This window comes from Phaethon lepturus, unplaced genomic scaffold (genome assembly GCF_000687285.1).
Source record: "Phaethon lepturus isolate BGI_N335 unplaced genomic scaffold, ASM68728v1 scaffold45900, whole genome shotgun sequence".
Classification (NCBI taxonomy): domain Eukaryota; kingdom Metazoa; phylum Chordata; class Aves; order Phaethontiformes; family Phaethontidae; genus Phaethon; species Phaethon lepturus.
In genome coordinates, this window is record NW_010514999.1 from 21,009 (window position 1) to 48,703 (window position 27,695).

General features: G+C 38.2%; 1 protein-coding gene across 1 annotated transcript; it reads right to left on the minus strand.

Annotated features, from left to right (window-relative positions):
• Nucleotides 1–162: 162 nt before the first annotated feature.
• Nucleotides 163–27,695, minus strand: LOC104626647 (nuclear factor of activated T-cells, cytoplasmic 3-like). Its single transcript, XM_010294617.1, is given in 9 exon segments — nucleotides 163–619; nucleotides 10,347–10,380; nucleotides 10,382–10,448; nucleotides 19,266–20,318; nucleotides 22,215–22,341; nucleotides 22,990–23,045; nucleotides 25,243–25,383; nucleotides 26,166–26,338; nucleotides 27,499–27,695. Coding segments are annotated over 8 exon segments (1,812 nt in total). The 5' UTR covers nucleotides 27,663–27,695; the 3' UTR covers nucleotides 163–619; nucleotides 10,347–10,349.

A 27,695-nucleotide genomic window follows, 5' to 3' on the forward strand; every position in this document is an offset into this window, starting at 1 on the left:
TTAAACAATATAAGCTTAAAGGCTTTCCAAAATGACCAAAAGGTGTTACAAATCATCAGTTACAAACTATACTATCTCTAAGGGAAAGCAGCACACTGAAGATGTGTATTAAATCCTTTTCCACATTCAGTACTGTGAATATTATATGAGCAAACTAACATCTCCACACATTTGAAGCACTTACAATATAAAAGTATTCTATTTAAATGCAAAAAGCAAAGCTTGTTTGTAACTTTAAAACAGTTAAAATATCTGGTGTAGGTTCTGTGTGTCCATTTTAGGAAGTCTCTTTACAGCATCTGAGGAACTATAATTAAAATGCTCTGTCTCTACATCAAAAATGTAACCCACTAAAAGGGCTTTGCAAGGATCCACTGTTCCAGTTCATAAAGGCCACAGAGTTGGAAGCACAGTAAGTCTAAAGAGGAAGAGAACGAAGAAATATTCAGAGAAACTGTTAAGTTTTCATGGATGTTTAGTTGTAAGCTTATCCATTACTGGATTCCATCAGATATTCTTGTCTCCAGAGATCCAGGACACGGACGTGCAGACTGGCTGGCCACTGTTGTTCCATGTGACACTGAGATCTGTGACATATCTCTTCCTATGATCTCATTCACTAAAAAAAAAAAAAAAAAAAAAAAAAAAAAAAAAAAATTAGAAGTTACTTTTTATGCTTTCTAAAAGGCAGAACTCATCAGTGTATCCCTTTTAAAAAAACAATATTTCAGTGCTAAGCCTTGGTGCTGTTAAGTCAGAGGATGAATGAGAGACCTAACTTCAGTGACAGTTGAGCAAGGGGCGGAAAAAAAATCCCAGTTTCTAAATCCCAGTTTCTCTTAGTATTACGCGTTGTACTTACCATAATCCATGCTGGAGAATCCCTGAAACACTTGACAAAAATAAGCACATACATGTTCCTGACAACCAGGTAATGGAAAGGCACAGCACAGGTCAGCTGAATCCCGATTTCCCCACAGAACTCTTTCTGTTCAAGAGGCACTACAAATAACTCTTAAAAACTCTTGGCTCTCTCAAGCTACTTACAGAACTTCCTTAGAACTTGGATTTGGGTTAATACAACATTCTTTTTAACACTATATACCTATTTAATTGGACAGTTTTCTGAATACTTGCATTTCTGAAGCTGCAGTAACAAAATCTCCCTTAGTTATTAGTCAACTTTTCTATGGTGAAGAATTAAGATTGACTGATATGCAGGTCACATCAGCTTGTGTGTCTCTCTGTGTGTGTGTCAAATTCAGCAAAGATTAGTCAACTGTTACTATTTACAAGGGAGGGAAGGCCACTGTGAATATGACAAAGTAGCACTTAAGTTATCAACAAATGACAATTTTGGAGTGTTATTCTAAAGCCTAGATAATTGATTGCAGTACAATTGAGTTTGGAAGATGACAGAAACAATTATTTTAATGGATGAGCATAGGTGCAGTGATATAAATGTCCATTTTACAAAACGGGCAATGGTAAGTTTTACTAAGAAAACTGAATAATACTCTAAGTGGAGATGAAAAATATCACGTTAAATAGTAATGACAAATTTTAGAGAAATATTAGATGGTAACCAAAATATAAATTATTATTTGATAGTTACAAGAGGCAATCATCTTGTTTTCCATGATTGAGTGGCAGAAGGTATGCAGTTCCTCTTACTCAGCAAGACTTTGAATATGCTGAATTATGGTAATAAAAGAAAAGCCTCTGACATGATTATGTTTGGACCTTCTATAAACAGACATTTAATGGAATCCTTTTGTTGAATAGGGAGCATTCCTAGAAAAGAACTTCTTTTTTTTATGCTGGTAAGCTGCTTCTGTTGAAAATCTTAACAGATTTGGGACTGAGGCTTTTGCTCTTTTGTTCTCCATTGGGTAACTTTACAGAACAATACTGATATACTTCACCACCCTTCTTAATGCTTCCTTAATTTCCATAGCAGGATTTAGCTTCCTACTAACCATTTCTGTCTGGTAGAAGCACAACAAAATCAATGTACATGTAGCGTAAATTGCTCTTTACGTTTACAGAGTGTTCAACAGTCTGAGCACTGCCTTTTGCTGCAGCAGTAGCTTAAGTGGGTCTGAAAGAAAATGTAGTAATGTTGCGAATGCTCTGAAGTATGTATAATGTATATAAAACCCAACTCTGAAAACAAGTTTTGCCTATATTCTTTTAGTTTTCATAGGAAAGCTTTAAAATCACCTTGTGTCATTTACCCATATGTAACCATGGAGGAGGTATTCGCTATCTAAAAGTCAATCAATGGCAATGGTATTCTCTTGCATGAATGCAAGTACAGCTTGTTAAAAATACACATTATGGCAGCCCAAAGGTTACAACAGTTCAGATGAGCTACGTAATAACCAATTCCCTCAGGCATTACAAGACTTGTAATTTATTGGGCTTCAAAAAAATCTTTCATTCAGTGAACTTATCTGGCACTATGACACTGAAAATTGTGTGACTGCAGGTAGGATACTTTTCCAAGTATTTTTATTATGCCAGCACAATGCGTAAGGAAACAACTGTTAAAAAACAAGACTTTTTTTTAAAAAACCAAAAATTTAGATATTTACTCAGAAGAACTCTGCTCCATCAGTTTCTGTTGGGGCACTTGTCAGCTTGCTCTAACTCTAACTACGGGACCGCTAACTAACATTATCTACTGTAGGCTGCTCAACAGTTGCTTTGTGCAAATCAAGTATTGCAGCTGTTCAGTTCTACTAAGGTTGATGAGCAGCACAAGAAAAAGCAACATAGCTAAATACCTTGTATATTTTGAAATTACTGGACTGTTACTTCCTTTATGTTTTGATAAATGACACCTGTCTGTACTGGCAACATCAGGACAAACTGGTCTATACTGTTGCAATGTTTTGTAGTTCCCACAGGCAAAGGTGTTTATTAACCGAACAGTGTGTAGCCATATGGCATTAAATTTTCCTTAAATCACATTACACTGTGAATGCAATAGCTGGTCATGTGGTGTTTTATTTGCCAAAGTTCTGCATATTTCATTATGTAGGGTATTTAAAATTACAGGTTAGTTTGTGGTGTTTCTGTATGTGTGGTGCGTTGTTTTTTTTCCCCCCCTTAAGTAATCATCGATTTGTTTACAAGAAGCTGTTTCATAGCTTGGTGCAGTAGCTCTGTTGTACCTTTCATTTTGCTGTCAGAGAATTTTTTGGGGCAACATTTTTGGCATGCAGCCAATACTGTTTTATGCAGTACCTTGTCTTCGTCCCAACAGAAAATTCTAGTGGAGTTGTTTTACTTGCCACAGTGATTGTGTTAGTACTGCTAATTTTTAAACCCAAGTGTGTGGGCCATGTTTTGGTTTTGTGTTTTGTTTGTTTTTTTCTTTTTAAGTAAGATGTATCTAAAATCAGTGTTTTGTCAGAGCGCTGTGCAGGCCTAAATGAAAGGCTAAAATCCTTTTTCTGCTATGTCTGGCAAAGGTGTTTTTTCACGTTTTCACAGACCACAGCCTCCTGACTAACACATCTTCCCGTTTTATAATTTCCAAGAGTGCCCATTTCAGCTGTCTGGAAATCTGTAGGCAACAAATGGAAAGGGGAAGCCTGCAGGCTCCAGAAGACTATAGGTTGATTTAGATTATGTATAGATGATGGTAAAAATGCTTCAAAGCAAGCACAGCCGGCAGAAGCCAGCGGCTGAGATCAAAGGGCTTTAACCTCTTGCGACGCAGTAGTCTGCCTGCCAGCTTTGAGGCGAGTGGGCAGGGCAATACTGGGAGTGATGCAGCATCAGGCTAGATGGGGCACGGGCCTGCTGCCGACTGGCTGTGCCCAACCCGCTGCGAGTGGTGGGAGGGATGAGCGGGGACGGTGGGGAGTGCCAGGCTAGCCTGCAGGCTAGCAGATGGAGGAATGGGCATCTGAACCAGGAAAGCAGCTTTTCTGGAGAAGACTGGTCTTTTAGAGCCTGAAAAAACACATTGTAAAGAAGCCGTATTGAGTATTTACCAAAATTAGCCAGCCTGGAAGTCCTTTGGAACAGCTCACTGACGAGATGTACAACTCGGCTCTAAGGCAGTACGTAATGAGATGCCTGCATGTCTCTAAATTGGGAAGCATTTGGCTTTATATGAAGAACATCCTGTGTTTACCAGAATTATCTTAATTAACTTGTCTTTCTGACAGTGGAATGGTATAAATTAAAGAAGTTTAAAATGTAAATTGTGTAGTTGGTAAGAAGGATTAAAAATCTTGCATAGTAATGTACAAGACTGAAAGCGAAATACAGCATTTTCCTTTTTGTATTAATTTGTGATGGAGAAAATCATATTAGTTTAAAGACTAAAACAGAAATCCCAAAGTTAGTATTTGAGTGCATGATGACACTACCTTCTTCCACATAGGGTCAATCACAGAACATGTAATGGTCTGTGATTAAAACTTAATTCAAGAGCATAAACAGAGGTTTTCTATAATGTTGTCCAGCAAAATCCAAGTTCTTAGGTGACAGACTGGGAGGCAAAAGTCAGTTCCAACAATCCTGAAAAGGACAGAGCTCAAGCTATGCTGATGATGCTTTACCAACAAAAGAAAACTGCTGTTCTTTACTTCCAGAACACTCTATCCCACCTTTCCTATTTTTGACTATGGGGTGCATGGGCTACGCTGTCCTGGAAACATAGATAGAGAGATTTCATGTGCTCTTTTGCTTAACCTTAAAAGCCATCCAGTTAGCAACTAGATACTGGGAAACCTTTTTAATACATGTGCTTATTTTTTGTAAAATTTCCTTCCTTTCTTCAGCATAAGTTTCTAGGGTAAGGCTGCAGAGCTTGTTCAGGATTCAGTAATACAGATCTTGAGTATGTTGTTAAGGTTTTCTACATGGTCGGTCTGCCTGGTTCATTTGTGTTGTGTAGTTTGTATTTCTGTGGCCTCTTTGAAGGGACCCGGTCTCCCGAGCCTTAAGATGGAGGTGAACAACTGTGTGAGTAGGACCTTGACTCTCTCACCCCCTGCCTTCTTCACCCCCCTATTAAATCACTGCCTGTTGTAGTGCCGGGTGTTCTGGCTGCTAATCCCATACCCTGGACCTCTACTGGCAAGAGACAAGGAACCAGAAATATTTACATGCTAAATAGTTACAGGGGTCTAGCTAATACTTAGTACTCATTTAGTACCTACTGATCACCTAAAACTGCTTTGGATGATCAGTGCCAATTGAGCAGATAACATCAAAAGTGTCATTGAGTATTTTATATGGTAACAATTCAGGTTACTCATCTTGAAATCCGGACTGGATCAGATCAAGAGAGGGAGAGGGCTGGCACACACTACACTGTACAGAAATGTGGCAGATTACTCCACTACAAAAGTGATAACCGCATCTTGTAAACTTCGGTCAGGTATGGCATGGATCCAAATGCGATACAGAGCTTTTAGATTTTTTTAAATTGGGCTGTGAAATGGAAATTATTTTAACAACTTTCCTGTGTCTATTTAATTGACCTCTTTGGCAGTTATCCCAGATTTCAGAATTTCAGCTGTTTATTTGCAGTAGTTTCTCCTTTTTCTTCCCTAATATTTATACATAGTGTAAGATGGCTGGTAAATTTATACTAATAGTTAAAAATAGATTGTGCAGAACAGAATTTAACATGGTGAGGAGAAAAACTTCTCCTACAGACAGATTAGATTGGACCCGTTGATACTGGTGACGCTGTAGTATTGTATTTCAAAGTTTTTTGTAGTTTTGTGTTTTGGTTTTGTTCTTCCCCCTCTCTGCTGCATTGAAAAAGCACTGAAAGTCATCTGGAGGCTCAAGCCCCTTGTAACCCTTTCAAAAAAATGAAGCACATACTGACATCAATACCAGTGGAACAGAGCAGAAGATAACTTTGGATCTGCTGTCGAGCCTGTAAAACAGGAGCAACCACATACTCCGTTTTACTGGGTTGTTCCCACTGTTTTGATTTCACATAGTGTTCTGTTTGCCTTTTTTAAGGGCCTACTGACTGCACACATGAAAGACAGCCGAGCCACTCAGACTGATGGAAAATTGGGCCACAGGAGGCCTCCCCCCACCCTTATCTTTTAGGCTGAGGGCTTTGCCTCTTGGTCACTGAAGCCTTGCACTGGGACAGCTGATAAAGCTATTGCTCCAGCTGTTTGCTGCATGAACAGCAAACTGTTCATGAAGATCTCCTCAAACTGCTGTAATTCACAATCCAGAGTTTTAAGATAAACTAAAATTAGGTTGAACAGCTCAGCCATTTGTGCAGTCAGTGACACATACAGCTATGTATGGGGTAGTAATCTTATCAGCTGTTCCACTAGAGATGCGTCCTGTGAGCACTACTGACCAGCCTCGCAGGAGAAAGTCTCGCCTACCAAAAGTTATCCATGTTAGCCGATTTGAACAGAACAAAGCTCTCACGTTATGAAGCATGACATCATCATGAAAGCTGGTGCTTTTAATAAGAAGTTGCTGAGTGTTTCGGATAAATTAAAAAAAAAATACTAATTTAGAGTAACAAGTTCTTAAAAGGGGAACTGGTGCTTTGATAATGTTTGTAAGATTTATGCTTTTTTCCCCCCGCTGGTTTGTTTAATCAATTCTTCAATGTTTATTCTCTCAGTGTGAGACCAATCCATAATTTGTCAGTCAACTTGTATACCTGTACCACCTTACTGAATATTTCATATTAGAATAACAACATGTTAGATGTATCATGATCTCCAAGATAAGTGTTTGAAGCTCTAACATCAGAAGTAAAGGCATTATCTTTTTAAATCAAATGCCAACCAAATACGAGCATGCTTCTAAATTGCTCTGTACCCCTAAATTGCTGGCCCCTATCTCTGTGAATGCTGAGACACAAGTATTTTGTACTGGAGCACAAAGGAAAATATAAGCAATTCCTGAACCTAAAGGCCTTTCTGGGAATAGTGCAAGTGACCACCTCCCTTGCAGGAAGCTGGCAATCTATAACCAGCATCTAGACTTTCTACACGACAAGAGAATCTCTCTAATAGGCAGTTACCAAGCATTTTAGGTTTTTTTAGGTCAAAAATACTGCCTGAAAACCTCCACGGAGAATACAAGAAAACCAGTTCAGATTTCAAACCCTTAGGTACGTAAAGGGCAATGGTAGAGACCTAGGGAAAACTCATCATGTGGTTGTCCTGGGGAATTCCCAAGCCAGAGGCAGTTATCTTTTGTGCTGAATGGTCCCATTTAGAGTTTTCTCCCTGGGGTCATTTCGGGCTGTGCAAAATTCGGTCGTCCGCAGCATTCTGAGACGGTAAGTTCCAAAGCTCAACTACGTATAGCTCTGTCAACGCTTTTGGTATGCATTGAACCTGCTGCATGATTACCGGGTGAACACTTACTATTTTCCCTCTCAAGAAGTATTTTCCATTACTTTTTCTGTAACACCCATTCTTTTATGATCCTTAGCATATTTTCCTTACTCATTTTTCTGGCTGGAGAGTCCCAGCTGATCTGATGTAATTCTGTTCCAAATCCCCGGTCATGGTTGTTGTCCTCAACCAAAACACCCCACAAAACAACAGCATGTATGCATCTAACTCTTCTGTAACATCAGGGACAAGATGTGGGCACATAAAACCTATATAGCAGCCTTTTTTTATCCTCTTCTGGTTTCCTAATAATTCCTAGCATTTATTCACCCTTGTAATACTACTTTTAACACTACTGAGTGAGTTTTCATAGAATTGTCCTTTTTAAATTCAAGATGGCTTTAAATAAGAATCGTTCAGAGAGCTTGTCACTTGTCATATACAGGGGCAGGTGGGTTTTTTTTTCCTTCCCTTACCCTAATTCCCACTCCTTGAACTAACTGTTTTTCTTTAATCACGAGGTCTTCCTGTAGTGGTTTCTAGACAGTTTTTGTTTTTCACTCCCCTAAATAGCTGAGCAGCAGCAGTGTCACATGTAACAACTTCCAGTCCCCTAGCTCCAAATCAGATTTAAGGAAGAGGTTATACGTTACAGTTAATAGTTCAACTGAGCTGTTGTCTGGTATGTCATCTAGTGGAGGTGAATTGTCACTGTCTGTTTGTTCTGAAACCTTTTTACTGACACTTCAACTTGAGACAAGTCCTGCAACATGTTCCTTTTTCAAAGGCCTTTGGCATGAGAATCTTTAGTTCCTCAACTGTGAATGTCATTACAAAAAAACTTTCTAAATTCATTAATCTAATTTTAATTGAATTTCTGATTTGTCACCTGTTGGTCAGGTTTCACATTTAACCTGATAATTTTCATCCTCTTTTCTGTTTTCTACATTTGGAAGCAGCTTGTAGTCTCTCTCACTGCAGGGTAGTTGTACACTTAATCTGAATCTTCACAAATAGTTTGCAGACTGTTTGCAACGATTTTGCCCTTTTGACCACCTATTTTTTTCTTAACTTTTATTACTTTCCTGTAGTTCCCCATCTGAAGTTTGTCACAGCCTATAATGCTGAAACTACGATGAAACAAAGATTTTTCTTATTTTTTTTAAGGCAGTCCCTGTATGCTCCTTTGGACCAAATAAAGAGATGTTTCCCTTTGTGGGTTCTTCTCATGACTTAGTGCTCCATGAAGCAGTCACCACGCTTACCCATTCTATAAAGGATGAGTCAAGTATTCCATTAGTGTATTTCCTGCTGTTGCAGATTGTCTGATCTCCTGTAGCACACTATAGTTACGGTTGCTATCCTGTTCACCAGTGTAACCTAGAAGCTATACTCTTCCTAATTTAAGCCTGCAAGTTAAATCTGTAAGCTTTCTGTACTAATAGTTCATACGGTTAGCTTGTCTGATTTGGCACTAAGCATTCTTCAAGGTACAGAACCGTTCTACTAACTTTCCTGTGTAAACATATCCCTTGCAGGAGTACCACACTATCTTTCTTACACCAAATACCTAAAATACCCATTGTTTAAATTTTTAAAAATGTCGTGTTTCTCAATTGTGTTTCTTAGACGCTAGCGTTTGTGCGTAAGCGTATTTCCCTCTGGGTCTGGTTTTCTGTTTGTGTGCCCTTTTAAAAAAGGGACCCGTCGGCGTACGTTTCATAATTCTACGTTTGGGGTTTGCCAACCTGTGTGTTACTCTTAAGTTGATGATAGTGGTATTTGGGGCTTATTTTACTATCGAGTTTTCATTTTTCAAGAACTGCTGCTCTTCAACAATTATTCTGTATATCCTGCACAGGATATAGTCTAGAAGACAGCAATAATCTAGGCCATAACTGATGTTTTACTAATCGATTTGCTGTTCCAAGATATAGAAGCGTCCACTTAGTGTCCAGAGTCCTTTCCTTAGTTTTGCCATTCTGAAGAGTAGCTGCTTACCTTACTAACAACATTTTGATGTGGAAGGAAAGCAGGACTAAGTCAGTTTTTTGACAGATGGTAAAAGACCAACCAACATCGTTATTTATTTTAGTTTCGCGTGCAAACTTAAGATCAGTCTACACGCTAATTGTGTGAGAGTCTTACTAAGGCTATACACAGAGCTTGGTTACTTTACTGTTACCGATCCCAAAGCTACTGTACACTTACAAGCATTCCACTTAAAAAAAAAAAATCTATGGGGAAAGTAAAATCTGTTTTATGTGTAACATATATATGTATGTATATATTGAACAAAGAAAGGGACAGTATAGTTCTTTGGCATTTTAGGCATGTTTGTAATAAAGTGAAAAACACTTCAGAAGAATGAGTATAAACACAAACACAACCAATAGACCATGCATCAATTTCTAATATTGTTACTATTTAAAAGAGCCATAGTGCAGGATTATCTTGTTTATACATGAAATAAAGCTGAAAGCATTTTAAAATAAATCCAGACAATCCTTCCCAATTATTGTGCACATTCAACTAGAAATCTATTTACGGAATCTGTATTCCTAATACTTAAGATTGGTAGTGCACTCTTCCTTTTATTTCAACTGACATTGCTTCATCCTTTTAAAAAAGGAGAGACATTCTAAATTTCTCATAGGTCCCTGATCTGGCCACTCTGCAAGCTGGCCCATATCTGGCTTAAGATTTTCATAGCCTCTTCTGTTGCTTTACTAGATCCTGCAGCACTCAGGAAGTTCTGTGGCAGCTGTATATGCTATTAGGTGGGGGTTTCTACTGAGTGACTGTACACCTGGTTCACCACTTGTGAATTTCCACCTGTTTCAGAACACACAGGTGTCCAGTTACAGCAATATGTAAGTATTACACAGCGCTTTTCACTGGTAGGTGTTAAGACTATTAAAACACTTTCCCCTTTCCTTTGTGCTCCAATTTCAAACATTGAAGCATTTCAGTAAGCAGACTCACCCTCTAGATTTTCCACATAGGAGTTGGACATGAGTGCTGAATGTTGAGTCCATTTCTCTGTTGAACCTGATGGCTGGTATTCCAGGTCAGAGATAAAACTGTCTGTGTCAGAGAAGAAGACAGACATAACTACTGACTGGACTAAACCAATAAGTTACAGTTCACTCAACCAGGAAGTGACTTTCAGTTTTCTTTTAATAGCACTAGCTTTAAATACCCAGTTTCATTGACAACTACTACATATGTTGACATAAGTAACTATTTATAAATTATCAGAGTGCCTATTAAAAACAATATCACTTATCTTGTATGTTTAGTTACTTGTCAGTTAGCAGCCAGAGCCATAAAGGTAATGGTTAGTATTTTTGGACGTCTGCCTAATTGTATCATCATGAACTTTATGCTACAGAAATTTCATTTTAGTATTGGTGTTAGTTTAAAACATTCCTCCTGCAATTGTCTCAATCTGCTTTACTTACTGTGGTCAAATTAAAAGTGCTTATGCCCCTTGACAGTCGCACCTCCGCTGAACAACTTAGGCAGAAGAGTACTAGTAAATAAAACCTTTGCTTTTCTTTTTCCTATCCTTTAAACAAAGGCAACTTGCTGTAAACAGCCGTTAGCCTCGCCTTTACTTGTCGGGCTATCTGTCTGTTTTGCCCGAGGTGCTGATCTGCAGTCAGGCTGCACACAGTCTGCAGTGTCGGAAAACTAAGTACCGTCTCGCTATAGGTGGCTCTGCGACCTCTCATAGGCAATGTGAGAAACCCAGGAGGAAGTGAAGAACCGTATTCCACTGAACTGTTTTTCCTGGAGGAAAAATGAAGGTAGACTAGTGTATTTCTTACTTTAGCCAACAAGCACGTGTTTATTCAGTTGTGATTAGTGACTGTGCAGAGCTTACAACAGTATACTGGGTTGGGGTTGGTGTGTTTTTTCCTCCCCAAGACAGAGCTGCAAGTTCAGTGAATTAGGCTTTAATACAATTAACAAAATTACTCTGGGAACTGGCTGATTTGTGCCACACGTTTGCTTTGCCAGCATGATTTCCAAGCCCTGCTTAGGGATGACTCCTGGGAGAATGAAAGAGTCTGTTCTTACTTCCTCCTGAAATTCAGGCAGTTCAAATTACTACTTTGGATGACGACTTCTGCTTAATTGTTTGAAGTGTAAAGTTACATGTATTTAAACGGGAGGTGGAAAGCATTATCTGGGTTTCAGTGAGAATGTCCACTGCCATTTTGAAGGAACGGACTAGATGAAGGACAAGTTCTTGTCAAATAATAGGAGATTAAGAAAAGAACATTTTTCCCACCAACTACGGTAGAACCAGCAAGAAAGCGACATTTAAATAAAGATCTAATGAATCCAGGGAGATGGGCAGAAAACTACTTTGGGATGAAACAAATGAACTTTTACAGGTAATCCTCTTTAAAGCCCAGGCTTTCAAAGGAGCAGACAAGAAACCCACTGACAGAAAGCCTCCAGAGAGAACAGTGGAGTTAATTAGCTCTTTTAAGCAACAGTCTCTGCACCACAAAGTCTGCATAGTTTATACAGTAAGGATTACCTCTCACTTTAGCAGAGAAATACGATTCTGAGCAACTTGTCTGTCCTAACAAGGCTGCTGACAGTATTGAGTTTTTGCTTTTATAAATTCCTGACAAAATGTGTCATGTGTAGCACGTGTAACATGTCTCTAGCCAGCACCCTCTAGAATGAAGCATGCACTTGCCTCGGGCACACAGTATTTGTTGTTTGTGAAATGTGGTAAATAAAGCAACAGCCTTTTAAAGTGTGTACTATAGCATAAAGATTTTGTTCAGTGCACACTGAAGTTAGACAGAACTTGAGGTACCAGATAAGCATACATTAAAAATACCTCATAATTTCATAAACATTTGAGAAATGTAAAAACACTTGTAAAAAACTTCCTTAAGCAATACTAAAATGTGTTTTGCACCAAGAATATGACACTAAAAGTACTACATTTAAATAGAAATAAAAAACCTGACATCCTGTAGCTCTATATAACTGATCAAAATTTCATACTTTTATGAACCACTTCTTTGTCTTGGCTCCTCCCTTAAGTAAAGGAAGGTAATGCAAAACTTTAAACCCTCAATTATCTGCACCAGATTTGGGTCAAAGCATTAACTCAGCTTAAAATTAAAGTTCTATTATGGATACGGGCAGACCAAATAGCTACTGGAGTGCTATTATTTGGTTTTCAGGACCTCTTCCTACAGGAGTCAAGCAGCTTCATTTTTTTTGGTAGTGCTATCTGATTAAAATTTTCGCCTGTGTATCCTTTACTACTACTGAATTGAAGCAGGATGTGTGGGCAACGGGACTTAAACTAGAAGATGTACTGGTTTTAGAAAAGTGGATCCCCAAAAATATTCTAGAATGCATGATGGTTTGCAGTGTTGCTAAAGTAAGCAGCAGAGAGTGGGGCTTTTTAAATACGCTTTGCAAAAATAAATTCGCTATAGTTGTATGGCAGATCGTATCAACTGTCTAGGTTCGGCAGTATTGCTGCCTGCACCTAGGAATTCAGGTGTTTTAGAGGACAGAAGAGTAAATCGCTGCATTTACAGAGGTAATAAGGATCAATAAACCTCAAAAAACGTTATGGATAGAGTGCAGCGCGCACTTCCTCGGATATTAGCCTTCTTTTGTCAGCTCCAGACAGAGTTCTATCAGCTGCATTTATGCGAGAAGAATCCCTGCAGCTACGTCACATTGCTTAGTGCAGTATATTTAGCCTGGTTTTGACTCCTCATGACCAGCAAGCAGTACAGTGTCAACTTTCCCTAAAAAAAGAAAAGCTGGCAGGCTATAATTAACCCTCAGTCTTCTCTGCTGTGGAGCAGCCAGCTGATTCTGTTGGTTTGTGATCAGTCATACGGCAGGCCATGTTTGCAATGGCAGACTATCAAGGACATGGTGGGTTGCCTTGCAAGTTACCGTTTCAAGCCATAAGAGAGGCTTCCTTTTAGTAATTTCAGGTTCAATGCCAACTTCACTAAGTGCTTTTTTTTTTTAATTAACTGATAAAATAAGGCTGTATGAAATGTTCAGAGGAGGATAGTTTTCCTGTGTACATTGTTTATAGCTGTATAGACAGACTGAATGTGCCCAAGGAGTCACAGCTCAAGCTCTCCAGTTATTTGGTACAGTAACAAATATCCCTGTTCATGTCATGGTTATGATGTCACACTCTGTACTTGTACAGCATAGTGAAACCAACTCATTTAAGTCTCATGTTTACCCATTTCTCTTGCACAAGATGATAGTGGAGTGGAGTCTGTCTAGTAAGTACTAAGCGTGAACCTGGGAGCTAGAGGACATGCTGCGCAGTGGAAAGCAGTGAGGAGAAGTGTCTGAGCATGTTTTTGCCAGTGTCACAAGGGCATGCCTGACTCCTTCTGGTTCCGCTACTATTGTGAGCGTCTGCACCACGATGTAGACATGCCACTTGCATTCACAGAACAAGGTTCTAACAACCTCTTCTAATTCTTAAATGGGAATCTTTTTGCAGTGGTACAAGTATTTGAGCTTACTTTGAATCAGTTACAAGGTGTTCCGTGGCGCTCGGAGGCAAATCGGAAGTTTCGTATGTTAGCTGGTCCTAGATACCGGAGGATTTATCTGAAGTTCTTTAACACATCATCAGTCTATAACTGGTCTTCTCAATGGATGCCGTGCTGGCACAGATTTTATGAATACACTGAATGAATCCACTAGAAGACACAGTCATATCATCCTTTAACTGCTGACAACCCCAGGTGGATTGTGGATCTCTACCTTTCCTCACTGCTCCAGCCTTTTCCTTGTAATCTACTGCTCAGTCTCTGGATCTTTCTCTGTTTCGTTCAAAACACTTACCATGTCTAAAAGTAGATTCTCATTCTCTTCCAACACATTTCAGGTTCAGCCTTACTCAGTCTCAACATCTCACTGCAGGAGTCCATAAGCTTATGAGGAGAACTGGAATTGTAAACTGCTTTTCATTGCTATCTCCATACTGCTTAACAATGTCTATTCAATATTTAAAATACTCAGAAAGGAGGAGTTTCAACACAACCCTACGAAACAATTTATACTAGTATAATTTTCAGAGTGCCTTTTATCAACAGGAATAGTCAGAAACTTCAGTGTACAGTGCAGGCTAGAGTTCTTGTCATGCATGCTGGGCATGCTGCATGACGCAACATTTTGTTCTGTGCTTAGGAGGCAGTAAAAAAACCCTTGAATTTGAGATGTACATCTGAAGAACATCTCAAGTTTGAGTTGCACCGGCAAGAAGACAGGTTTTTGAGCCGCTTTCCTCATACTAAACTAGACTCTACCTTTCAGTATTTTTTGTGTTTCTGTAGACCTTCAATGCTCTGTCTGGCAGGACACTGCCTTAATTAAGAATGACCTGTTAATGCGTAAGTTGTAAATATATAGAGGAATACAAAGTACAGTCATTCTCCAATACCTTCTTATTAGTTACTACTGTCATTCTGCAGAAGTTAACCTGAAGCTACAGTAAAAAGCCACCTATTAAGATGTACAGATTTTCTAGCAAAGATCGAAACAATCTCTGAGCTTCCCCGCTAGAGAATTTCAGTTAGAGAGTTATCACAGAACTATTAACATGAATGAATGCAAATGGCTGAGAATACATGGAATGTGTCTGACAAAGCAGACTTATTGCTTTATGTACACAAAACGGTTAAAGGATTTCTTATTATGATTTATAGTAAATCCACATATTGGATTTTCTAATCTCCAGCTTTATGTAATGGAGATGCAATGAGTAGCACAATATAAGAGGATTAGTAGAAGGTCATCCCGATTTGCTGAATACAGCCTAACTTAATACCCTACAAATGGTTACATACAGTTGTACGTGTTAGAAATCTCATCACTGTAGAAAGCCATGAAATCCAAGGTAAACTCACTCCTAAACAGCAAACTACAAAAGATTAAATTTTAGATCAACTGTATTAGAGTAGATTTAAATCTAGAAGTTGACAGTGAGATAGGTAAACCACCACACTATAGGAGCACTTTTTAAAAACAGAGCAGGGAAAAAAATTAACAAGGCCTCATCATGTAACTAGAGTGAACTAGCTTTTTTCCAAGTGGGAAAGAAATGGGACCTTCATTAGATATACAACAGAGCACAGTACAGATGATGGATATGGGAAAGGACAGAAATGACCAACTGCCTGGTTTTTGTCATTTCAGCTGCCTTGTTTACACCTACTTGCAACCCTGAATATTCGCTGTTTGTACAGCCTGGGGAGCTGGGTATAAGCAGACTTGCTGAAGGATGATAAGGGAAAAAGAAGGTCCAACATATCAGGTGGGGGGAAAGTGGAGGGGACAAATAGCAAGAGCAAGAAGCTGCTTTTACATAGTTCCAGTCCAAAAGTTTACCAGCTTGTACAGATTGAGTGTTGCAAAGACCTAAGCAGAAAAAAGTACTGTTTTTCAGACCAGCTTTTTAGTAGCAGCATACAGTACAAATTACTTTGAAATTGTGTCACGTTTCAAATGTTTTCTGTATTATCACTTGAATTTCATATCTAGGTGCCCTCATGCATCCCTTGTTTCTTCAAATTAATTAGAAAGTGTTTCCTGTAGGAAGCAGGGACGGGAAGAGGGAAAGCCAAACAAAAGAGTAGATTCAAGGTGGAGATTAGAAAAGCCTAAAGACATCAGTCAGATCCTGTTGAAAAACAAGAAAACAAAAAGTCACACAAACCTCGGTAGGGGAAGACAAAAAAAAGGGTAAAAAAGTGTACTTTTTGCAGACACCCAGGTAGAGGATCTGCCTTTAAACTATGTCATCCTTTTTCACGCATAGTCTGAGCAGAGCCCAGCTTGCTCTAACAGGTAAAACAAAATTGAAAAAGATACTCCATTCCGGTCACTGTCAAGCATATTTGACTCTGCAGAGAAGCTATAAATGGTGAATCCAGATGTCTTACACCTTCCAGGAGATGCTGGATCAAGACTAATTCAGATGTTCTCGGCTTGAGCACTGGTGGATGAAGCAGCTTTGTAGTTCTGTATTAAGTAGTGCACGTGAGGTGTTTTTGGTGTATTTTGAAGAAAAAGCCTGAATGTTGGCTTGAAGAGGTAGTAAGATTCACTTCTAGGAGTCTTGCTTAAAGGCGTTTATGTAACTACTATGCAGACTGCCACTTTTGTAGGTGTTTTTGGTTGGTTGGTTTTGGTTAAAGAATTTTAACTCAAACTCTATCAAGCTAAACAGCTTAGTACTTCCAGGACTAATTTTGTCGTGAGGGAGCACTTCCATACTACACTCAAATTCTGTTAAAATTTGTTAAAGTGTTTTATTTTCTTGGCAAAGAAAATATCGAGTACGCTAGTTTTGAAAGAAAGAAGATTATTCATTCTGCCAGTGGGTTTTGGGTGTTTTGTTTACCTTTTTTAAGACTACTGGCTTAAATATGTAAGGTCAGTAATCCAAACATGATTTGTAAAATTTTGAGTTGACTTTGCCTTAGTATTTTATTTTGAGAGTTTTTTTTGCCTTAGTTGGTAACCCTTAAAAACCTATTTTCCAACTAAATATAGCTTTTAGGTTTGATACGTTAGCTGAGAGAACATACTGTATCAACATTCATTTATGTATGCAATTATGTTTGGATTTTTTTCCTTAGTTGTTATAACATTAAATGGAGAATAACTGATTTGCTATTTGTGTCTAGCTCTCTTTGTATGGAAACTAAGATTCAATTATACACAAAGGAAAACTTTTGAAATTATTTTTTAAACCACAGTAATGTGTTAGATACAGTATAAAAAAAAAAGTGTCCCTGTCTACACATGCTGATTAAGCAGAGGAAGTATTTACTCAAGTTGAGAGAATTGAGCAGCTTGTTTTTTGTCACTATGCCCTTCAAGATTTTTGGAACAGCATGTTTCAGGCTAGACATCTGATCTGTATTTGCGGATTGGAAATGAAAACCACCCCCAAACCCAACCCCCCAAGCAATCATCGACTGGCGGCACTATTAAACTGAAATGAAGGTAATCTCTACCCTTGGCAAATGTATTGTGGCTCCCAAGTGCTAGTTTAGCATTTAAAGCCATGTTCAATTTTCCATATAGGAAGTGTACCGTTTAATCACCAGTTATCAGACCTTCTTCACACTTCTATAATAAAGCTGTGGCTATTTGACTCATATGTAGATTAATTGTACTTCTCTAAACTATTAGCAAGTGGCCACACTTTAAATGTGGCTCTTGCAGCTTTTCCTGTGATTCCATGTCTTTGTCAGCACAGCAACAATTCAGTAATTTCATTGTGTTAAGCAATGGAAATAGTTTATAAAAGCAATTAATATTTCTGTTATAGGGGAAAAGGGCTTGTTTTACTGTGCATTCATTTTAATTTCTGAACGAGTATAAACAAACTGCCAAGATGCTCATAAATGCTAAACACTTCTGCTTACATTGTGAAAAGTTTAACTACCGTATTTAGTTGTATTTTATTTATGTCTGCATTTTTTTTGTGGGTGCAGAAGGAAGAAAGATGAGAAAAAGGTAGGTTCTAACATGACGCTTCTTGAAACATTAGGTTTCTTTCTCACTCCTCTAGTGCAGAAGTAGAAAATGCTATTTTTGGGGGGTTGCATTCCATTTCATAAAGCGTTGCTCTTCTCCCCTTGCAAGTCCTTGATAGAACCAGTCCCTCCCTTCCTTTCCTAAGGAAGTAAAGTAGATATACAGCGTTTTTAAAAAGAGAGCTTTGTTCAATGAGGGTGGCCATTTAACAGAAAGCCCAACTGTATTATCAGTTTCTTTCATTTTCTTCCGAGTATGCTGTGCCTTTTAAAGGCATTTCTTCCTACGTTTTCTTACTACTGACTGGAGGTAACAATACAAAGCTGCATTTATGCAAGGAACTGGGACTGACGTGGATATTTAACACCTGGCCTATACTTAAGTCTTTAGGCTACTGCTGATGCAATTAAGTAATTGCTAGAGATGATTAAAAAAAACCCCCAACAACAGTTAAGGCTATTGTAGAAAAGAGAAAATACTAGTAAGATTCCCACCATCAATACCAAACACCTTTTACACACCTTTTAAGGCCAGGCCTTCTGTCCTTCCAGTCTTACTTAACATGACATGTTCTTTAAGCTGCATTGCATCTATGCCTCTAACAGTCAGACTTTTAGGATCCGGTATCTCTTTCATTTTACTTGGTTGGACAAGTGTTGTAAATTAACGCTATCCAAGTATTTAAAGTAGAGACCTGTGTAGCCTGTCCTCTAGCACTAGAATGTCTTTGTGCTGTTTCTGTTGAACAAGTGAATTTCTCAAAAAGGTAGCTAGAGTGGTAAGGAGAAGGCAGACAGCTACTGCGAGCACAGGTGCTCAATGATGACATCACATCTACACAATGTCTGTGAAGAGATTAAGACACTGCCAGAATGCGTGTGGTACGCTTTTAAAAAACTAGCCTGCCCTTCAAAACTGGGACAATTCCAAGAAACAAGGCTCCAAACTACATTTATGTAACTTAGATCTATGACTTTCACTGAAACATACCAACAAAGACAATCAGAAAAGGCTTCAAATTAGTTCCTTGTATGTAAGGTGCCAATAAGTGGGAGTTAATCCTCAAGCCCTGTTTTATGACAAAAACAAAGTCTACGGGCAATTTAGACTGAATTACTTGAACTGTATATAACTACAGATTTACAGCTCATATCATTAGTTTTAAATAAGTTGTGGCTTTGGACGCAAAAATACCATTCCACTTTGATGATACAAATTTACTGCTCTGAAGAGGAGTGAGTTCTAAACAAAACCACCCTCCTACACCCACTTTGTAGTTTAACATAGATTATATCCCAGTATTAAAATACTATATCCACTTACCATCATCTAGCGTGATGTCCTGTAGTCCTATTGTTTGAAAATTCAATTCTCGATCTTCAGGTTCTGGTTTAATGTTAATAGCTGCCCCATCCGGTGAAAATGGAGATGAATCGCATACGGTGTGGTGTACCAGGGATGACGCTGCATTAAGACCTCCCAATGCTGGACTGTGTGCTTGAGGGGAGTGCTGTCCCGAGTGACTTACTGTGGCTGGCGGGGGAGATGAGGCAGGTCCTGAGCTAGGAGATTGGTAAGGCATAGGTTGTAGCTGGGGTGAAGAAGGTCCAGACAGCGGCGAATGGACCAAAGGGTGGGAAGCTGTTGGGGATGGGGATGAAGCGGATGCTGGATTTGTAGAATGGTATGGGACTTGCTGCAGCTGGGGAGAAGACTGCCTGAGGGCCCGACTCATTGCAGAAGGGATGGAACCCTGCCCAGCGCTGGGGCAGTGGTATCCCATCGACGGTAGGTGAGAAGACGACTGTCCTGAATGAGCTGGGTGTGCTAGCGGGTGCCCTGCTGTACTTGGTGTTGACACAGAGCCTGGATTTGAAGAATGAAACTGCATTGGTGGTAGAGCTTGGCAGCTAAGATTTATCAAATGAGGTACAGCTGTGTCTTGCTGAAATGACATAGCATCAAATCCTTGGCTGGAGGCAGAGTTCATAGGAAGACCAGACTGTCCATTGTATACATCATTAGACTGCATAGGCTGGTAAGAAGGCCTCACGGGGGGTGCTGATGTTACCTGAAAAGACTGAACCACAGCAGGAGGCAAAACATGACACTCTTCACTTGGACTAAGGTTTCTACCTTGCATGTGTGGCAGGTGGGGTACTGCTGAGGTCACCATGGCTGTGTATGGTGGCTGAACAGGGCACACAAGGCTCCTGGGTGATGAGGACAGTAAATTGTCATGTGGGTGCCCTTGCTCCGGTGAAGGCAACTGAGTTCGAATAGAATGCAGGCCCTGGACGTTGCTCGTGTGAGGCAGGGCCAAAGACGGAACAGCAGACAAATCCACCTCATCTCGGTGCTCTTGCTTCATTATAACTAGAAAAAGTAAACCACTACATTACAATTCCAACCCATTTGTATCCTGTGATAAATACATACTAATTGCTGTTTAGCAGCCACAACAGTATGGTTAATGTCCATGCTCTAATCTCCCTTCTTTTGCTCTGCTTTTTTTTTTAATACATTTTTATGCCTGCTATATTGACCCTTAAACGCCAGACGTAGCATTTATTCCAAGGCAGTTATCTTCCCTTCTAAAATAGCAATGTATGTTTTTAAAGACATTTGCAACCAAGCCAGAGAAAGTCCAGTACATCTAAAGGCTATGGCTCCTCAGAGGTATGTGCTGCTTGGGCTCCACTGAAAATAGGTAGACAAGAGTTCAGTGTCAGGTCCTAGAAAAGGGGAAGGACATTTTTAGCAGGCTTCGAACTTTCCTTAGCTTCTGATCAAGATGACAGCTGAACTTTGGTAACACAGTAAAGCTAGTTTGAGTAGTGCATGTTGTTTTAACTACAGGAGCTCTTTCAGCATCTCCCCCGATTTCAGTGATGGCAACAGTTGTTCTTACAATACGGACAGTTACCCATTGACATGCTTTCGGTTACAGGATTTATCTACTTTTTAGGCTACTGGTAGGCTCATGAAAAAAACTGATTTTAAAGTTCAAATGGTTGAAAAAATGTTAACACTTAACTGCTCAATTTACTGCTTTATACAATACACTGTTAAAGAAACATATATATTTATATATATAGATAAAATGGGTTTTAAAATGTTGGTGCAATAACAGTTGCCATTACAATTAAACTTGCTTCTTATTTAAGCAGTGTCATTACTTCATTCTACCATTTAAATAATTTAATTATGGATTTCTCAAACAAACAATGTCATATAAGATATGTCTTGTAACTATCTTAGGAGCTGATATTCTTAAGAATAGTTGAAAAATACCACACAAATCTGATAACACATTCCATGTATACTTAGTGTAGCAGATACCTAAGTAACGCTGCTTAAAATTGCACGTGAAGGTACAAAGTAGGTAATTTTAGAGCCCAAGTGAGCAAAACTTACTTTAAATAGTGTAAAATAATGGAAGTTGGTTTTGTCAGCATACACATTAGCTGTAAGAAGTTTATATTAATAATATCCATATCTGACTTTAAAGACTCCTTCACATATCTGACTTCAAGTTATCCCAAATGGTACTAAAGGATTTAATGCCATCACTGGTACCTCATCAATTCTGACTACTCTAAATAGGTATGAATTTCTTAAAAAAAAAAAAACAAAAAAAACAAAAAAAACAAGTGTGGCAGGCAAAGGAGTAGGCACTGCATCTCTTAGTAGTAACCACTTCCTCATACCAAATGGAAGGGATTAAGTAACCACATGTACAGGTAACATGTATGGTTTTTGCATCTGGCAAAGTTACAAACTATTTTCTCTCAACATGCTGCAATGTGTCCAGAGCAGGGAAAACATACTGGTTTTGTCTTCCTTGTATCTAAACCTGGTTGTTTTGGGGGGCGGGGGAGGGGGGGGTGTTACATTGGTGGTGGGTTGTTTTTTTTTTGACATTTGTTGCAGGGGAAATGTGTAAAACCTGTTTTTCTCTGATTTCGCTATCCTCTATGTCATCACTAGGGTTATTTAGAAGAGCAGCTTCTGAGATTCACCGTCATTCTCAAAGAAAAGTAGAACGCAAATTACTTGGTAAAAAGCGTAACACAGGAACACCTGGCTGTAACCGTGGCACTGTAGCTTACTACTCTAGATTTCAACTTTTTAATTAGACAAGCTTAAGTTGTTTTACAAACAATTCCAAACTAGTCTTATCTACCTGTCAAAGGTACAAGACTGTCTGAATTACCTTCAAATGTCTACTTTAAAAAAACACAGTAAAATGCAACTTTTTTTTTTTAATACCTGGTGTATAAGTAAAACGTTGAGACTGGCTTTTTTTCCTCTTGCCATTGCAGACATAAAACTGCACCTGAACCGCAGCTGTAATGGTTTTGTTATGGTATGGAGGAACTTCAAGTATGATGTTTGCCTACATGAAAGTCAAACCAAAAAAGTTTTACATATCAAATGCAAATGAAACTGCTATTCATTACAGAAAAACTAAAACACTTACTGCAAAACTAAAGCAAAATGATATTTGGAAATTGGTAAACTTCAAGTTTATGCATATTACACAGTAAAACAGCAGTATAAGCAAGCTTATGTGGAGACTCTTTTCTTCTTTTAAACATCATGAGTGTTCTGAAGGTAATGCTTTTAATTAAATAGACACATAATCTAAAAGATGCCTTGTTTATCTGCCAAAGCATAAAAAAAGCCCCTCTAGCAGTCAAAGAATTGCATTTTGGATCATTACAAGCTTTTAAGAAACATATTAATGCACTGGAAATTATTTGTCATCTTAGCAAAATTATCTTCAGCTTTCTTTTTTCAACTTTCAAATTCTTTTTTCATTGCTTTCACAACAGACATTCTATTTCCAGTTCCTTCAAAGCATCATCTTAATGGCTACTTTATAGTATTAAGCCAATTTAGTAGTCTCCAATTGTCTGTCCGAATCAGCCAATGATCTGCTAGCTTTACTAAATGAAGTCTAAATTTCAGAACAACAATGAAGATATCCAATTTCTCATTTTAAAACAAAAAGCTTTCTAAAGAAAGAAAAATTGTTTCTCACCCCTTGACACTTTTCCCTAAGTATTTTCCCTTCTACCTCCCACTGAGGTCGTCCATCTGTTGAGAGAAATTTACAAACAATTTAAGGAAAAGTATTTTTAAGATTAAGTATTCAAGTGTTTTAGAAAATGCTTTAAATACTTAATATAAAACTGCATTTATTTTCAGTCATAAAAAGGCTATTCAACTGACAGAGATATATTGTTAACAAAGCGTCAAGTATAGAGATGCTTTAGGAGTTTCAACGCTGCGGCCGTTGTCCGTAAATTGGCTGTTGTGCAGGATTCTGCATTTTAGCAGAACCTGCTGCTTCCGTACAGTTAGATTTCATTCCAAAGGAGGCAGTGTGTATGTAAGTGTACAGAGTGATTTTTTTTTTCCCCCGTTTTTCTAAAAACATTTTTGAAGTTAAGTTACTACTAACGCTTCTGATTATTTACAGGTTAAGTCAGCATCCGAGAGATAACATGTGCTGTATCTTCAGGCATGTGCCCAGAGGTTATACATTTAAAACAAACACCCTCCCTGAACCGCCAGGCCCTGTAGTTCAAATACCAGGCAAGCTGTCTGTGTTGTGAGGGAAGTAAATCCTGTTGGTGAATCTCTCTGCTCTGACCTAGCACAACCCATTATCACATAAAACCCAACTCTTTTACTTATGTATTTAAGGAAATAACAACATGGAGAAGAATTGGACTTGGTTGCAAACTTTTCTTTTTAATGATTTACTTCTGTTACTGTTCTCCCAAAAGTTCAAATCAGGTATTCAAGTCAAGTCGCAGCAATGATAATAAAAGCCATTAAAATTTTAGGCTCTCTACGTTAAAGGGACATTCAAAGAGAAAAAGGAACTCTGTGTACTAAGACCGCTAGTCCTAAGTTTTCAACTATTTTTCATGCATTTTAGTCTAAGAAACATTAAGATCAAGATGGATGTCCAGAAGAGCTACAGAACCAGGAAGGAAAGCTGAGTAACCAAACATCTTTGAGGAATATGTATGTAGGTACCTGAGTGTGTGCACGTGTGCACCTGCATATACCACAAAAAACCAAAGATGACTTACAAAAGCATTAATTATATCTGGTTGTAGTAAACTAAAAATGAGAGAAGTATTTGATAGTTTGTTTTTTTTTTTCCTTGTGTTAAATTCTCTCATTTATGGAGTTGCATCATTATGAAAGTGATAGAAGAGAGGAAAAAACATGGGTAAAAAAAAAAGGCCTTCAAAACTGTACTTACTTACATTTAAAGACAGGTGTTTTAGAAATACTCCTCCAAAATCTGCAAGTTTCTCGCTTACGTCGAGATTCTATTTCCTATATATTAGGCTGAAAATTTTCATCTACTACCTTCCCACAGAATAATTTTTTTCATTTAATGAGATCAGTAGGAAGCAGTTAAATGTTTCTACAGATTTCACTGCATGAAGGAAACGCTATGTCTTCAGTATACCCAAGTGAAACGCAGGCCTGCAATATCATTTTTACCTTTACTTTGCTAATATATAAGTGCAAGCCTGGTGCAGTCCCACCCATGACTAAGTGTTACCTAGGACACTAAACTTGGATTCTAGAGAACGGGAAGCACGTAATAGAACTGACTAGGACACTTCTGATTTCTTGGCAATTAAATACTCGACTGGCTTATCAAGCACACAAAAGGTCGCTGTGGTTCATACGACTGCTTATTGCCGGTATTTTACTTCTGTGCACACTTGCCTGTTTACAGAGGCAAATTAGGCATAGACGCAGCTGAAGCATAGGCTGCCTGCCTAATCTGAGCCAGATCTTAAAACTTTTTAAAAAATGCATCCCTTAAGAGTAGCTTCTATAGAAAATCTTATACAAATATACTGAAAAAAATTAGGAGGGTTTTCTAACTAATATTTACTTCATTAGCTTAGGAATAAGTCAGTTCCTATGCAACGACTAAACCAGATGTAACATGACCTCAATGACAATAGTACGTTTCCATTAGTTCCTCTTCTTGTTTTTTCAGTTTTTTTATTATGGAGAATGATCTGTCAACAGCATCTTTCAAATATACACAACTCAAAGTTCCATAGCCTGTAATTATCTTCCCGCATCAGAAGTACTATTTCATTAATAATTGCCACCTAGCACATATATCGGTGCCCAAGCTGAAGTTTCAGATTACTGCTTGTAACTTAACTTTGTCTAAAAATCCTTACTTCCTAAAATTAAGCTCAGGTAGCGTTTTTGGTTTCAAGGAAAAAAGTAAGATAGCATTTACCTTGCCCTTTTTCAAAAAATATAATTTTGGATTCTGGAAGAAAATTGGATCCCGTCACCACCATTTCGTGGCCTCCATTTACAGAGCAACTATTGATGCTGTACTTCTCAATCTGCGGAAGTTCTTGAGCAGATCGCTGAGCTTTAAAAAAAAAATTAAGGGAAAAAAATTGTTATTTTTTATAGCTTTAACTATAGTGTCATTTCCTTTATGATTCTAACTTGAAGAATCGGGGGTTCAACTAAAATAACCATCTGTTTACATTTATAAATCATATTTGTGTATGATTTACCTTTGTTTTTAAAATTATGTTGTAATTATATAATTATAGAAAAGAAGCACCAAGAAGTCATGAATGCCAACAGTTTCTACTGTTAGACGAAATGAAACTTTTAGTTTAGGAATATGGGTTTAAATATTACTTCATACTTTATAAACAAAAGTGATTTCTGGGAGAAATTCAGATTAAGGTCGTGTTTTGATTCCTTAGTGCCAGCATTTAACAAAGGAACTCTCTAGCAGTTCAGCTGTCCATCAGATAATACCGTATAAAAGAAAAGTAAATGGTACAGACTCTTGTAAATGAAATGGTATTAGTTCTTCCTAAAATCTTTGTGTTCACTGCAATATATCAGCTGCTTCTGTTCATCTACAGGAACTACTGAAGCTGCTTGCTGTGTGACTGCAGCTTTCCGTTAAAACAAAAAACATTGTTTTTCCTCCAAACCTTCAGGCTGCCATTTGGCAAGTACCACCTTTAACTAAAGATGTGTTAATTTTTGGTAAATTAGATCTTTACACACACTGCTTTTTACACACACTTATTATATATAATTCTGACAATAAATATTGACAGAATGAGAATACTATTGACACATGCAGAAAACACAAGTATAAATTATGTACAGTTAAAGCAATCTTACAGCATTCAACAGGTATGGAAGCAGTCTGCAGAGATAAGACTTTTCCACTAGGTTGTGGGATGTGAACACGGAACACGAGCCGCACTCTGGTATTCTTTCTTCCAATATCTGTCTCTCCTTTACGGAGCTCTATATCTGAATTGCGAAGTTTCAAGATACCAGCGCAATCGATACTGGAGGTAGGTGAGGACAGATGGATTAGAAGAGAAATGGAAGAAAATGAATCAAACTATTGCCAAAGTATACTCTGTAAGCCTTTCTTTTCTTAAAGAATGAAGAGCATTGCATTTTTTCCCCATGTTATCCCATTTTAAAATGTCTGAGATTAAAAGATCTCTTAGTGTCAAAAATGGCAGCAAGTATTCTGTTGAAACATTTTGTCTTGTAAATGTCTAGCTGCCGCTTTTTTGAACCTTCAAAAGATTTTGTGTTATGGCACATTGTTTAACCTTCTAAGTAAGTTATTTAACACAGTAAGCATCATTTACAAGGAGTGAGAGACTGGTATTTAGTTCTGCCTTAGGAAGTACTAGAGAATGACAAAAGTGTAGCCATCAAATCCTGGCTACCGTTCCACAGTTGTTGATTATTTAGGAGACACACATACTTTAACCAAGGAGCATTACCTTGCACATCATCGTGGGTTCATAGCATTCACTGGAACTAGCATGAAGTCTGTAACTAGGAAAAAATCTAAGGTGGCTTCAGAAGTCTACATAAGAAATAAATGTGCTACAGAAACAAATAATCATGCTCTACTCTGCTCGCTGACCCTCCAAGCTAGAACAGAGTAGTTAACTGTTGCTATAACTAACCATTAAACTATTAGTTAGCACATTCCATTTGGCAAGACATGAAAAGTCATAATAATGCAACTGCTAAAAATAAAAATGTAATCAATACCAGGAAAAGGCTTACCAAGATACCACATGTGAAATCGCCACATTCAAAAGCAACTAAACTCTATGACTGTATTTTCATAGAAAGAAGTCATATGTCTTTGTAAAATCAAACAAAAACTCTACTGGCCAGTAACCCACATGCAGCTCTACAATGTAGAGTTATATATATGTATGGATTGTATGAGGAAGTATAATCCCAGAAGCACTGATCCATCTCCCCAACCACCTTAGAAGCTTCCCTGTCTTTCTACTCCTTCACTTCTGACTACCCGAACAGTTATTTTTTTCAATGTTGGCATGCTTAAAGAGGTATGTCTATCTTAATCGTGAGCCATATTTGTGGAAAATATGCTATTTTACAAGATTATTCTTTTACCTTTGTACAAATGAGGAAAAAAGACACATAGCAACTAATTGATGCTGCAATGTACCTGGCTGACATATTATTTTCAGGAAGAAGTGGTATTTCCAAAACTTTTGTGCTGGCAATTATTATCTCTTGACTTGCTGTTGCAACTGTTTTTCCAGTGATACGGTGCACCTGGTAGAACGCATGAGGTCTTAAGTAGCGATCATCTGCTGTTCCGATGAACATTTGTAGGTTTACTGGCTTTTCACTGTAGCCCAG